The sequence below is a fragment of the Salvelinus namaycush genome, chromosome 31, assembly GCF_016432855.1.
Source record: "Salvelinus namaycush isolate Seneca chromosome 31, SaNama_1.0, whole genome shotgun sequence".
In the NCBI taxonomy this organism is placed as follows: domain Eukaryota; kingdom Metazoa; phylum Chordata; class Actinopteri; order Salmoniformes; family Salmonidae; genus Salvelinus; species Salvelinus namaycush.
The window spans coordinates 9,916,963-9,932,276 of record NC_052337.1 but is presented as its reverse complement, the minus strand read 5'-3'; the positions used below and the strand labels follow the sequence as shown (position 1 = coordinate 9,932,276).

Here is a 15,314-nt window from a genome sequence, read left to right as displayed (position 1 = left end):
TCATGTAGTGTATGGCTCGTGTTGATCAAATCATATCCGTTGAATAGGGTCGTTATAACCAGTGGCGCAACAAACAGTAAAATAGTAGGTGGGGCTATATCCCTCCTACCACAAACGTTAGAGAACTCCCATGACAGGCTGCTTACAGTGTGACTAAGAGCTGTTGCCGCCAAAGTTTCAAACATAACGCCACAACGCGCCTTCTGAACCAATTGCATCTGAATTGAAGATACTACAGTCCAGACAGCTGTAACGAAACCTTCGAGTTCAAGAAAAATAGACCAAATATCTAAAAAAGAAAATGTCTCCCACGCCGCCGAAGAGAGCAGGTCATAGTCTCTTAAACGACACTATGGACAAGACAAAACGAATTTCAATAGAAGGCAACATTGGTAAGTAACGCTAGTTTAAAATGGTCACCAACTTTAATGTAGGATTGCTAAAAGTAATACAATTGCTATACTGTCCCTAGCTAGCTCGTAACTAAAACGTTTAACTATAGAGCGTGCCTTGTAGCTAGCGTTGTTGATTAAATAAAATAATGTAACGTTAGCTAGCTGATGCGCAGGATAAGTAAAGGATAAAATGACTATGCCAATGTGTTTAATGTCACGCACCAGGGCTTCCGTGTTATTCTAGTGAGAGATGTAGTCACAATACTGTAGTTATTTTCAACTGAAATGTCTTTAAAGATTGTAAATAGATTGTAAAGATTGTAAATAGATATGGTTGAAATTGTATAGCAGTCGGGGGTATTGTGGAAATGGAAACTGACTTCAGTATCATTTCCGCAGCGGCGGGCAAATCTACATTCGTGCGCCTTCTGGAAGAGCAGAGCAAAGACTGGGAAGTAGTGCCCGAACCCATCGCCAGGTGGTGCGATGTACAAACACAACACAGCGAGTTTGAGGTACAGTATGCTTATCTGACCGAACTTTCACCCATCCCTCAAATGAGATTGACCTGTGATTAATGAACACACACAGAGACGGTATACATACTGTAATGAAACAGGCAGTAATGAAACAGGTCTCGAACCCTCGACCTTCGAGCCCGAGGTCCGGCGCGCTATCGACTGTGCCGCAAAAGCATGCTCGAACGGCAGTGTCGATTTCCGCGCTTATAAACCCAGGGTCGTTACACTACTCCCTCCTTTCAAAGAGCGCATCCTCGCGCTAGCTTGAGACTCTACGTCTTACAGGAACGCGCTCACCGGCCAAGCACACGCACTGTCCGATCACTTCTGACACCAGTGTAATGAAACAGGCAGGGAGCAGGTCTCGACCTTTGAGCCCGAGGTCCGGCGCGCTATCGACTGTGCCGCAAAAGCATGTTCGAACGGCAGTTTCGATTTCCGCGCTTATAAACCCAGGGTCGTTACAATACTAACCCATGCAAAGAGTTCAACTTCAGATGCTAAGATTGGCCACTTCTTACATGGCTCATGCATACATGTCTGGATCAGGGCTGAATATTTCTGAATGATAGATAAGTGGAAGAGGGTGTTAGTTATCCGCTCCCTCCCTAGTGGTTTAAAGTTCTATCCAGTTGCTAACACCAAGAATTGATCAGAAATTAGATTAGGATTACGTCCCAAATGGCACCCTATTCCCTATGTAGTGCTCTACTTTTGACCAGGGCCCATAGTGCTGTAGTCGTGTAAGTAGTGTACTATTTAGGGAATAGGGTGCCTAGATAACATTAATCCCTGGAGGAATGAACTGATGAAACCAGTCAGAGAGGAACCCTGAATGTTGTCATAATGGGACAGCTGCTAAAAAGGATCTAGTCAGGGTGTACGGCAAGGGTAAGCAAACCTGTTCCCGGAGTGCCACAGGTAATGCAGGGTATTGTTCTAACTAGGCACCACACCTGACCAACTAGGCTCATTGATCATTTTAATGATTCAATAGTTCAACAGTAAATTCAACAGTTCTGGTCTTCCTTGTCAGTTAAATACAAAAATGAAGTGCCTGCGTCACTCCAGAACCAGGGTTGCCTACCCCTGGTGTACGGGATATTTAAAATGTAAATGTTGTGTAGATACATATTTTTCTGTGTGTGATAGTTCTGTGGCATGATAGACAGCTCTGTGTCATGCCTGCCCTAAGATATCTCAAGAGAGACATCTGAGTATGACTGTGCATTGAGAGTGAGTGTGTGTTTTTGGGTTGGGGGTATCGAGATGTTAATACCTTCATACCGTTCCTGTATCATACCGGAGTATACCGTATTACCGGCAGTGCATACAAGGGCCGCTATTTCTTTCCAAATGTATTTATTTACCGTGGGCAGATTTTCTGCTGTAACCTAGAAACGTGATCTTGCAAGCTAGCCACATATCTAGCAAGTTAGCAAACCAAATGCATAGGTGGATTCCTGAGCTGGAGATAATTTATTTGGCACATCGTAGATAGTTAAAGTGGCAGTATGTAACTTTTTGGGGCGACCTGACCAAATTCACATAGAAATGTGAGTTATAGATCTATTATTCCACTTGAAAGCAAGTCTAAGAAGCGGTAGATCTGTTCTATATGTGCGCTATTTCTATACTCCCCATTCTTAAGTTTTGTTTTTGTATCTTTTACTTTCTGGTTTGTACACCAGCTTCAAACAGCTGAAACAACAATATTATTGGTTATTGAAAATATATTTCACAGCGGTTTGGATGGTACAATGATTCCTCTACACTATACTATCTTATTTTGTCACATAAACTGAAATTAGGCAAACTATTTGAGTTTTAGCAACAAGGAAATGGCGGTGTTCGGTATTCTAAATCCCCCTGTATACGGTACATACAGTATACTGTCCTAGTCTAGTGTGTGTGTACAGTATGTGCTGTGTTTAGAATAATACAGCAGCTGCCATCTGTCCCACTTTGCACTGGTCAGTGTCTGTTAGAATAGACACCCAGGGGAAAAGATGGCCCCCACCCTGAACAGCTGAGTATGGCGACGGGGCAGGGCACCACTACTGACCACCACTACACCCTGGCTGCCCCACCCAACATACATCACCACACCACAATCTTCAGTTCAATCATGTCAAATATGTCTGTCCTACTATTTCAATTCCTCAATCTACATAGTCAGCTGGTTTTGTCCACTGTAATATCAAGAGGTGTTCTGACATTATTGTTACACCACATGGTGAATAAGTACTATGCCCATCCCCAACACTCTCCCACCACCATTAGAATCAGACAGGCTACCTTTGGATGTTTTCATTGAGAAATGCGAGTGGTGCAAAGTACTTATGTAAAAATACTTTAAAGTACTACTGAAGTAGTTTTTTTGAGTATCTGTACTTTACTTTACTATTTATATTTTTGACAACTTTTACTTTACAACATTCCTAATTAAAATGATGTACTTTTTACTACATACATTTTCCCTGACACCCAAAAGTACTCGTTGCATTTTGAATGCTTAGCAGGACAGAATTTTTTTCAAATTCATGCACTTATCAAGAGAACATCCCTGGTCATCCCTACTGCCTCTGATCTGGCGGACTCGCTAAACACACATGCTTCGTTTGTAAATTATGTTGAAGTGTGCCACTGCCTATCCGTAAATAAATAAAAACTGGTGCCATCTGGCTTGTTTAATATAAGGAATTTGAAATTATTTATACTTTTACTTATACTTTAAAGTATAATATTTGAGCAATTACATAGAATTTTGATACTTAACTATATTTAAAACCAATTACTTTTAGACTTTTACTAAAGTAGTATTTTACTGGGTGACTTTCTCTTTTACTTGAGTCATTTTCTATTAAGGTATCTTTACTTTTACTGAAGTATGACAATTGGGTACTTTTTCCACCACTGGAAATTGCTACTTAATTTCTAACACTGACCACACCCATGCCGAACTGGAAACACATTCCGTAACCTGTGGTCAGATTGGACCACCTAACTAACCACACACACACATACACACCAGTAGAGGCTGCTGAGGGTAGGATGGTTCTTAATAATGGCTGGAACGGTGCAAATGGAATGGATTCAACACATGGAAACCGTTTGTTTAATGTATTTGATACCCTTCCACTTATTCCGCTTCAGCCATTACCACGAGCCCGTCCTCCCGAATTAAGGTGCCACCAACCTCCTGTGATAAACACACACACACACACACACACACACACACACACACACACACACACACACACACACACACACACACACACACACACACACACACACACACACAGAGAGCCTGGCACCACTCTCTGTTCACTCAGTAGTGGTTAGCCTACATCGCGATACTGCAGAATATACACACACACAATACAATATATCTGTGATAACTCTTTGATTATAACTGTATTGCTGTGGTATTTCTGTGGTTGGTATTCTTTGATGTGCAAGGGTATACAGTACATTTAATGGTACTGTATCTCTCTTAGCCTCAGTATTAAACCCACCTTCTCCTCTTTGTCCCCAGGAGCTGACCGTGTCCCAGAAGAGTGGTGGTAACGTGCTGCAGATGATGTATGAGAAGCCAGAGAGATGGGCCTACACCTTCCAGACCTACGCTTGCATGAGCAGGGTCCGCGCCCAGATGAAATCCACCAATGGGAAGCTCAGAGAGGCAGAGAACCCAGTGCAGTTCTTCGAGCGCTCCGTCTACAGTGACAGGTATGAATGAACAGGACATCTCACCAGGAGAGTCAACCTTGGTAACGTTACATGTCGTCTTTGATTGGATGCCAAGGATAGGGTCTAAGATATGATACCAAGGATAGGGTTTAGAGTTCTCTAACATTGCTTCTAAGCACACCACTCTCATCTGTCCTTTGTTGTTGGTGTGTCTGTTTCCAGGTACATGTTTATTGTTGTGTCTGTGTCCAGGAACATCTTTGTTGTTGTGTCTGTGTCCAGGAACATCTTTGTTGTTGTGTCTGTGTCCAGGAACATCTTTGTTGTTGTGTCTGTGTCCAGGAACATCTTTGTTGTTGTGTCTGTGTCAAGGAACATATTTGTTGTTGTTGTGTCTGTGTCCAGGAACAGCTTTGTTGTTGTTGTTGTGTCTGTGTCCAGGTACATCTTTGTTGTTGTGTCTGTGTCCAGGAACAGCTTTGTTGTTGTTGTGTCTGTGTCCAGGTACATCTTTGTTGTTATTCTGTCTGTGTCCAGGTACATCTTTGTTGTTGTTGTTGTGTCTGTGTCCAGGAACAGCTTTGTTGTTGTTGTGTCTGTGTCCAGGAACAGCTTTGTTGTTGTTGTGTCTGTGTCCAGGGGCCTGTTGCACAAAACTAGGATAAGGGATTAAGCCAGGATATCTTGGTGATCCTGGCTCAATTGATCCGTAATCCGGTTGCACTAAAGATGGATAGGGGGCAGGAGGATATGTTATGGTATAAATTACCATGGAGATTTATTCTGTGGAGCTAGCCTGCTCCAGACCAGGCTAAATTCCAGGATCTATTTAATCTCATCCCTAATGTCAGTCAGCAGTCACCACAAATGGAAACCAATAGTTATTTCACTGCTCACTATACATTGTTATCACATATAACTAGACCCACTGTCATTATTTAAACGTTTGTGATCATTAATTTCAATGATTTTGGATAAAAAATGATTTTTAGATGATGTTGCTATCATTAGATAATTTACAGTTTCCCATAGACTATAAGGCTATATATAAAATGATAGAATATTAGGGCCACAGAGGGGAAAAAAACACAAGTCATAATATTGTAACCAGTTGTTTTAAAGGAGGACAGTTGTTAAAATGACAGATGTGGGGCATTTCGTGAAATTGTACTTCAGTATGGTTTCATAAACAAAGACATGCTGATGTGCCAGAATATTAAGTATCACATTGTCATAAGTATCAAAACTGTAAAAACAATATGTAGCTTTTCTGCAGAAAGAACCAGCCTCATAAATTTATGACTTTATCCTTTTTCTTCAGTGTGGCCCTAGTACTCTGTCATATAAACAAATACACATTCCATATGAATATAAAAACACAATGTGTAACATTATGTTCCTTTATTGAATAAGGACAAAACAAAGCAGGTAAACCATCAGCTCCTTTCGAAACTGAAGTCACAGTGACTCTACAAGATGGAAAGCACAGAATCCAAGCATATTATACAAAATGATACATACACATTCAAAGGTCTGTATATAACACACCCTGCATGTCTGCACACTAAAATAAATGCAGGACAAATCCATACACATCAACTGAACAGACAAATGAATGGATGCAGTAGCCTCCCTGCAGCCTTGTATTACACACAGTATACCGCACAAACATCATAAGAGGCCAAATTCGTAAAAAAACGAACCCAAAAAAACCCAAATTCCTCTGCCACCGCAGGACATATTTAACCAAAATTGAAAGCACACATACTAACTAAAATAATTCAACACATATTGGTCCCTCAGCAGCCGACCACTGTCGTCATCAGGGAAGATTGCCGGATTGTCCCAGTCCATGGCTGGTGGCACTCTGGGGGCCCTCTCCTTCCTCAGGCAGGCCACATTGTGGAGGACAGCACAAGCCACAGTAATATCACATGCCCTAACAGGGCTGACCCTTAATTTGTGAAGGCAGTGAAAGCGTGCCTTCAGGAGGCCAAAGGTCATTTCAACTCTGGCCCTGGTCCTGGCATGGGCATGGTTGTAGGCCTGCTGTGCTTCCTGGGGGTCTGTGAAAGGTGTCAGGAGAAAAGGCTGGCAGCCATACCCCCTGTCTCCCAGCAACACACCAGAGAATTCACCTGTCAACACAAAATCTCATCATTACTACCTCATAAACACAGTGATATTCTTGACACAGCCATGATGGTTATAAATAGGGGTTGTGTGGCTTACCTTGTGATAGGCACTGATAGATTTCAGAGGCCCGAAAGATTCTGGAGTCATGGACTGAGCCAGGCCATTTTGCCACAACATTGCTGATCACACAGTCAGCATTGCAGACCATCTGAAATCATAAGATGAGGAATATTACACCAATCAATGCACATCACTGGCAATGCAGAGTGTTCGTCAATGGACAATATCAAAAAGTTATGTTCACCTGAACATTAATGCTGTGAAAGGATTTCCTATTCACAAAATCGGCCTCATGGGCACCTGAGGGGGCTTTTATCCTTATGTGTGTGCAGTCCACTGCACCAATGACATTGGGGAAACCTGTCACACAAAGTAATGAGTATCCTACTATGTGTTAACAGTTGTCCTGTAATTTGTAGATCCTCTTACCTGCAATCCTATAGAACTCCTCTTTGATGTCACAGAGTCTTCTGTGGCCAGGGAAGGAGATGAAGACATCTGCTAATGCTTTGATAGCCAGACACACACTCCTTATTGTGCGGCAAATTGTGGCCTTGTTCAGCTGTTCTGCATCCCCCACTGAGTACAGGAAGGCTCCACTAGCAAAAAAGCGCAAGGCCACACAAACCATTTGCTCCACACTCAGTGCATGGCTCCGTGCAGTGCGGTGCTTAATCCTGGGACCCAGTAGTCTGCATAGATACCTGATGCCATCTGCAGAAAACCTGTATCTTTCATATAGATGGTCATCAGGGAAGGCCAGTGGGTCCAACCGGTCCCTGAAGACCCTTTCTCGCCTGAAGGCTCTCCTCAGCACAAGTGCTTCTTCATCCACCACATCTCGCACGAATGGGCATGCCATTGTCAGAGCAGAAAGGAACACACAATTTTGGGCCTTCATATAGGCTAGTGGCCACACCTGGTGCTGGGGGGGTGGGCAAAAGAGGGCGATGCCTTATAACGATGACTTGGTTGTACTGATTGCTGGGAAAATTAAAAAAAACTTAGAAAGATGCCACCGTCCTGTGTGCTCACAATAAGAGCTCATATGTCATGGCTCACTTGACTTTACGAGAATATACCTAATTTTTATTTTGAGCTGTGTCATCTTCTTGGAGCTGGGGGAGGAAAGAAAAATAATGATTAATACATTTGTGTTACAGTTAGCATACAGTGTACATTGAAGGCATATCTCACCTCCCTCTCAAGTTTTTTTATTTCAAGGTCCAGTTTCCTAATTGTCCTCTTTTTTATTTCGGACTCCAGTGCAAGATTTTCCATCTTTTTCTTCTTGTACTGAATGTCTATGTCTGCCAGTTCTATTTGGCGCCGGAGGTGGTTGCCATACAACTTTCTGATAGCTTGTGAGCTCTGTGAACACAATACAATTAGCGCAGCTGGAATTTGGCAGGATGTGGTGTCCTTTTATTAATACGCACTATGTTGCCAGGCTGGTTTTCCCACTGTATAGCATCTGGGTCCTGTAAAAGAAATTAGATTTTTTGATTTTGATGAGGACTCCTCACCATTGTAGAGTAAATAGTACTTTCACAGTCTTAACATGATACCTCATGCCTTCTGGAATCCAGAGAGATGGTCTCCTCCTCATCATCGTCTCCATCATTTATTTATTTATTTATTTATTTAACCTTTATTTAACCAGGTAGGCAAATTGAGAACACGATCATGTGCTGTTGCTGCTGCACTGGGGCCTTCACCCTATCACATTTAATCGGATTCATATTGAAGCTAGTAGACAAGACATGCCAGGCCTACAGTATGCCTTTGATGGAGTACTCACTGGATCAGCATCGTCTGGTGCTTGTGCTGGTGGCTCTAACAGGAACACAGTGCTGCCAGACACTGCAAGGCAATAGGTAAACCAAAGTCAGACAGTCCAAATTGATTCAATATGAATGTGGTTGTATCCCATGTAGAGATGGAAGGACATACCTTGAATGAAGCGGGTGGCATCTTGGGAGGAACCTATGCTCGTCTCTTTCCCCCCAGGGATCCCCTCTAAGAAGGGCCTGCCTTTATTTAGCTCCAAGGCCATGTCCTCTGCTGGGGTAAGGTCAGCCTTTGGTGACCCACCACCCGTGCCTTGTCTGTGGGTATTCTTTTTCACTGCTAAAACAGTACAGACAATGTGTGAGCAGGCACCTTCTGGGTACAATATATGCTTGTGCTTTGTTAAATATTAGTCAGGGACCATACCATTCTGCAGAATGTTCTTGTATTTGATTTTGACCTGCTGCCATGTCCGTTTTGGCCCGTTCATGTTTAATCTACACACACACACACACACACACACACACACACATTTAATGGAGTCACACTGCAAAAAATTACTTGGTATTTTTGTCTTGTTTTCAGTAAAAATATCAAAAAATTTATCATAGCTTTATACAGTGTGATGGAGTTACTTTACACAATTTCACTCATATCTGCAGTGCATTTCAATTAAAAATTTAACCGTTTCATAATTACAGTACAACTGCATTTTTGGAGATGTGAATTAAATATTTGAATTGTAATTGTGATGTTTCAGCGGAGCGGTGAGTGTGTAATTGTGCACTACTTACGCATTCAGGCGGTCTGCAATACTTTGCCACGCTTTTTCTCTTTGCTTTATCACTGTGGCGGTGTTGCCTTTCTTCTTAATTATATCTTTTACCTCCTCGTATGCCTCCATGAGGATTTGTGCTTCCGACGGGGAAAAGTACGCGGCTCTAGTTGCCATGGTAAATCAGTTAATCTGTGATCTGTGGCGGGGTCTATTTGAGTGAGCCGTGAGCGCGCACCTATCCAGGATTGGTTTCACCTGGCTTAATGAATCCGTGTCTGCTCATCCTGGCTTGGTCTTTGTGCAACCAATTAAGCCTGGACGCACATGTTTTGGCTTCATTGAGCTCAGCTGAGTCATTTATCCCGGATGTCTTAATTCTACTTTTGTGCAACAGGCCCCTGGAACAGCTTTGTTGTTGTTGTGTCTGTGTCCAGGAACAGCTTTGTTGTTGTTGTGTCTGTGTCCAGGAACAGCTCTGTTGTTGTTGTGTCTGTGTCCAGGAACAGCTCTGTTGTTGTTGTGTCTGTGTCCAGGAACAGCTCTGTTGTTGTTGTGTCTGTGTCCAGAAACAGATTTGTTGTTGTTGTGTCTGTGTCCAGGAACAGCTGTGTTGTGTCTGTGTCCAGGAACAGATTTGTTGTTGTTGTGTCTGTGTCCAGGAACAGCTGTGTTGTGTCTGTGTCCAGGAACAGATTTGTTGTTGTTGTGTCGGTTTCATTTCAGTCATTTTAACATTTCAGTCATTTAGCAGACGCTCTTATCCAGAGAAACTTACATTACTGAGTGCATACATTTGACCTTTTTCATACTGGTCCCCCGTGGGAATCGAACACACAACCCTGACATTGCAAGCGCCATGCTCTACGGGACATCAGGTACATCTTTGTTGTTGTTGGGTCTGTTTCCAGGTACATCTTTGCGGCAAACCTGTATGAGAGTGAGTGTCTGAACGAGACAGAGTGGTCCATCTACCAGGACTGGCACGGCTGGCTCCATAAACAGTTTGGAAAACACATCGAGCTGGATGGCATCATCTACCTCCGAGCCGCACCAGAGGTCAGCAATTAATTTGACCTCACTACATGTTCATCAGGAACATACCGTACAAAACATTTAAATTACATTGTAGTCGATTATATAGTGTAGCCTATTGTTTTTTTACGTACTGGTATACACCTCATGCTAAAAAGAAAGAAAAAAACATTAAATTAAGGTACACTTATACCTGTGTGGTAACAATGTAATTACACTGGTCCTTGTGTGTGTGTGTAGAGATGCATGGAGAGGCTGCATCGGAGAGGCAGAGAGGAGGAGCAGGGCATTCCACTGGAGTACCTGGAGAAACTTCACTTCAAACACGAGAGCTGGCTGCAGCACAAAACCATGTGGTGAGAGGAAGGGAGGGAGGGAGTGTTGGTGGTATTGTAAGGGAGGGAGTGTTGATGGTATTGGAGGAAGGGAGTGTTGGTATTGTGAGGGAGGAAGGGAGTGTTACGGAAGGGAGTGGGTTGAGGCAGGGACGTGTGTCTGCGCATGTGTGTGTCTGCGCATTAAATAAAATGCTTAAACTTTTACATTTTATAGATGGATGTAACCTCGTATCCAGGTTATTGCGCACATCACATGTAAGGCTGGGATATCAACCACTCAAAGTTGGCCTTAGTGGGAGTGACCATAAAATTCTATGGGAGTGATCTAGTGAGTAAAGTATATGTCATTGTCACGTTCAAATAAATATCGGACCAAGGCGCAGCGGATGTTGAGTTCCACATAATTTATTAAATAAAGTGAAACTTAGCAAAGACAAAACAAATAAACAATAAACTAACAACGAACCGTGACTACAGAGATGCTACGTGCACTAATTCAAAACAATATCCCATAAAACACAGGTGGAAAAAATGCTACTTGAATATGATCCCCAATTAGAGACAACGATAGCCAGCTGCCTCTAATTGGGAATCATACAAAATCACCAACATAGAAAAACTAAACTTAGACACCACATAGAAATAAATAAACTAGATCACCCCCAGTCACGCCCTGACCCACTTCACCATAGAGAAAAAATGGCTCTCTATGGTCAGGGCGTGACAGTCATCATTTAATTTGAGGGAATCACACGAGTATACGGGGGAGGGTTAGGGGGAAAGTGTTGTGGGACATGATTGGCTGGTAGATAAAACCAATTAATCTCCCTGTATTGGCTAACGAAGGCCAAGTTTGATGTATTGGTCCACCAGACTTCATGCATTTGGGTGGAAGTGTGGGAACAAGATTAAGGTGGATGAGACAGGAAACAGGCTTGTTTCTAAGGTCTATTGTGAGCTTTGAATTTCCTTACAAAGATGGATGTCTTCCCTTACAAAGTCATTTCTGCTTAAACCCTCAGTTGCTTTTTACAACAGAAGCCTCCCCACTGCTTGGGTTGTGAGGGAGAAAAAATAGAGTTTGAACAAAAGCATTGGAATTGGCCCAGCCATAGCCGCTGGGCTGGCTTGGGGATATGAGGGACAATGAAGGTCATTAGAGTGTGCGGGATTTAGCGCAAAAACGCACCTTTCCCCAAGCCCAGTCCAGTGGCTATGGCTGGACAAAACCCACATGTTTTCGTTCAAAAAAAAAAAAATGTATCTCTCACAACACAAGCAGTGGGGCGGCTTCTGTGGGGAAAAGAAACTGCAGATCAGGGCTCGGATCCGCAGTTGCTTTTCACAACAGAAGCTGCGCCACTGCTTTTGTTGTGAGAGTGAAGAAATAGAGTAGGGCTGGGCCAAACCCCTGTTTTTCCATCAAACTCTATTTTTTCTCTCTCAACACAAGCAGCTTCTGTTGTGAAAAGCAACTGCAGGTCCAGGCTTTAAAGGAAATAACCTTTAAATAACAAGGAAACAACCATTAAGAAGCCTGACCTGAGTAAAAAAGATGTAGTTTATTGCATAAGCTGTGTGTGTGTGTGTGTGTGTGTGTGTGTGTGTGTGTGTGTGTGTGTGTGTGTGTGTGTGTGTGTGTGTGTGTGTGTGTGTGTGTGTGTGTGTGTGTGTGTGTGTGTGTGTGTGTGTGTGTGTGTGTGTGTGTGTGTCTTGCGTTGTTGTCACTAACCATATGTCCTGTTCCCTCTTGGCCCTGACCCACAGCATGGAGTATAAGTATTTGAATAACGTGCCCATTCTGACGCTAGATGTTAACGAAGATTTCAAAGTTGACAAGGTCAAGGGTGCGGACATGGTGGAAAAGGTAAGAATACAGCCCATTTGTTTTTCATGGAAATTGGTAATTATTTTTAATGTAGCAGTGTTTTTCAGAAGTAGCTAGATGTGACTATAGCTATTTTTGTTAAGGAAACATGCTGTTTGGAGGGCAGTAGTGAAAAACATCCTGTTATCACTGACTACTGTCAAATTATTAGTAGAGGGATGTTGATAAAGATACGCACCCACACCCACACACACACACACACACACACACAAACACTCAACGTTTAATTTATGGAAATGAGGCCTGAGGAGCTGCTAATGTAGCCGTTTCATGTTGAGGGTTAACACAGATGCTACAACTGATATCAAAAAAGCCATTAGTAAAACACACACACACACATTGAGGTAAATTGTTCCTGCACTTCCTGTCCAGTTGTAGTACTGTCATCCTCTCGCACGTCCAAGCTTTGCTCCATATTGTGTCCACATCAAATGCTTAGACTGACCTGACACACAAATTACATTGACGCTAATCCATATTCATTGTGTGCTAACAGCTTGTTATGTGCTTTTCATCCAGGTCAAAGAGTTTCTCAGTACCTTGTAAACATTAGCTGATGACATCACATCCTGCACTGAAGGGGAGCCAGATGTGAGGAGACATGTGGAACCTGACACGCTTTTTTGTAATGAATGATTTCGATTATTTGTATATATTATTTTTACAGAATTTTAAATGTATCGCACTGCATGGGTACTATAATGATTTTGTATAGCTTGGTTTCACTTTCATGGCGTGTGGTGTTGTTATTTAAGCAATATGAATGAGAAGGGGAGAAAACATTGATATGTATTTCATCATTGGTAATCATTTGGACGGTTTAATGAAAACCTAAAATAAAATAGGCCTGCCAGTATGAGGGAACCTAAGGATGTTTTGTGTGATTCTTGTGGAAACAAAAATTCCCTGTGGCCCTAGGTCCCTGCAAACCCTACCTGAAGTGCTGTGCATAGCATATGCCCAGAAGATGGAGCTATACTCAACTACCTGGTATGGAGGGTCAGAGTAAGCTCAGCAAACTGCCTATAATCTACAAAATAAAATAGGTTGTCACAGGTGAAAATGTGTACTTGTAAGATAAACCTTTCATGTGCATGAAATATACAGGTAACTGCCAAAATAAAATAAACACCAACAGAAAGCGTCTTAGGGTGTTGGACCACGAGCCGCCAGAGCAGCTTCAATGCGCCTTGGCATAGATTCTACAAGTGTCTGGAACTGTATTGGAGGAATGTGACACAATTCTGCAACAAGAAATTCCATAATTTGGTGTTTTGTTGATGGTGGTGGAAAACGCTGTCTCAGGTGCTGCTCCAGAATCTCCCATAAGTGTTCAATTGGGTTGAGATCTGGTGACTGAGACTCACAACCCTTTAAACCTCCTATGCTCCTTGGAGACCCCTCTTTCAACGTCACTTTTCTAAAATCAAATTTTATTTGTCACATGATTCGTAAACAACAGTAAAAAGCTTATTGATTTACTTTACAACAATGCAGAGAGGAAATGTTTAAATGCACCAAGCGGTGATGCAGCCAGTCAAGATGCTCTCAATGGTGCAACTGTATAACTTTTTGAGGATCTAAGGGCGATGTGGATGGGATGTACTCGGCCTCAGTTTCCTATATTCCACAATTAGCTCCTTTGTCATGCTGACGTTGAGGGAGAGGTTGTTGTTCTGGCACCACACTGCCAGATCACTATAGGCTGTCTCATCATCTTCGGTGAACTGTTGTGTCGTCAGCAAAGGTAATGATGGTATTAATGTCGTGCGCGGACAGGCAATCGTGGGTGAACAGGGAGTACAGGAGGGAACTAAGCACTCAGGCCTGAGGGGCCCCCGTGTTGAGAGTCAGCGTGGCAGATGTGTTGTTGCCCTCACCACCTGCGGGCGGGCGGCCTGTCAGGAAGTCCAGGTGTTCAATCCCAAGGTCCTGAGCTTAGTGATGAGCTTGGAGGACACTATGGTGTTGAACTCTACAAATGTGAGTGCTCCGGGGCAATAGTCATTTAGACAGGTTTTTGGTATTCTTGGGCACAGGGACTATGGTAGTCTGCTTGAAACATGTAGGTGTTACAGACTGGGTCAGGGAAAGGTTTAAAATGTCAGTGAAGACACTTGCCAGCTCGTAAGCGCATCCTCTGAGTACACATCCTGGTCTGGCCTCGCAACCTTGTGAAGGTTAACCTGTTTAAAGTCCTTCTCACATCTGCTACGGAGAGCAAGATCACATGGTCGTCCAGAAACAGCAGGTGCTCTCATGCATGGTTCGGTGTTGCTTGCCTCAAAGCGAGCACAGAGTAGGCATTTAGTATCAAGGCACAAGGCGAGACCCAAATGCACACACAAGAGGCAGATGGTTGGAGTCTTACAATATTTATTAATCCAAAGGGGTAGGCAAGAGAATGGTCAAGGACAGGCAAAAAGGTCAAAACCAGATCAGAGTCCAGGAGGTACAAAGTGGCAGACAGGCTCGTGGTCAAGGCAGGCAGAATGGTCAGGCAGGAGGGTACAAAGTCCAGAAACAGGCAAGGGTCAAAACCGGGAGGACTAGAAAAAGGAGAATGCAAAAAGCAGGAGAACGGGAAAAATGCTGGTTGGCTTGGAAACATGCAAGACGAACTGGCACAGAGAGACAGGAAACACAGGGATAAATACACTGGCCCAGAGAGACAGGAAACAC

General features: G+C 43.1%; 1 protein-coding gene and 1 long non-coding RNA gene across 3 annotated transcripts; one reads left to right on the top strand and one right to left on the bottom strand.

Annotated features, from left to right (window-relative positions):
• The first annotated feature begins 115 nt into the window (after positions 1 to 115).
• On the top strand, positions 116 to 13,501 carry LOC120025898 (deoxycytidine kinase-like). Its single transcript, XM_038970612.1, has 7 exons — positions 116 to 392; positions 795 to 910; positions 4,455 to 4,648; positions 10,283 to 10,430; positions 10,647 to 10,762; positions 12,512 to 12,611; positions 13,152 to 13,501. The coding sequence occupies exons 1-7, from the start codon at positions 302 to 304 to the stop codon at positions 13,176 to 13,178; spliced, it is 792 nt and encodes a 263-aa protein (XP_038826540.1). The 5' UTR covers positions 116 to 301; the 3' UTR covers positions 13,179 to 13,501.
• On the bottom strand, positions 8,489 to 9,114 carry LOC120025899. Of its 2 annotated transcripts, XR_005473045.1 has the most exons (4): positions 9,023 to 9,073; positions 8,759 to 8,935; positions 8,607 to 8,668; positions 8,489 to 8,524 (listed from the first exon to the last, which is right to left on the bottom strand). It is a non-coding gene; the product is annotated as an uncharacterized LOC120025899 (long non-coding RNA). The 2 variants fall into 2 exon arrangements; XR_005473044.1 differs by having other exon boundaries at positions 8,759 to 9,114.
• Positions 13,502 to 15,314: the final 1,813 nt, after the last annotated feature.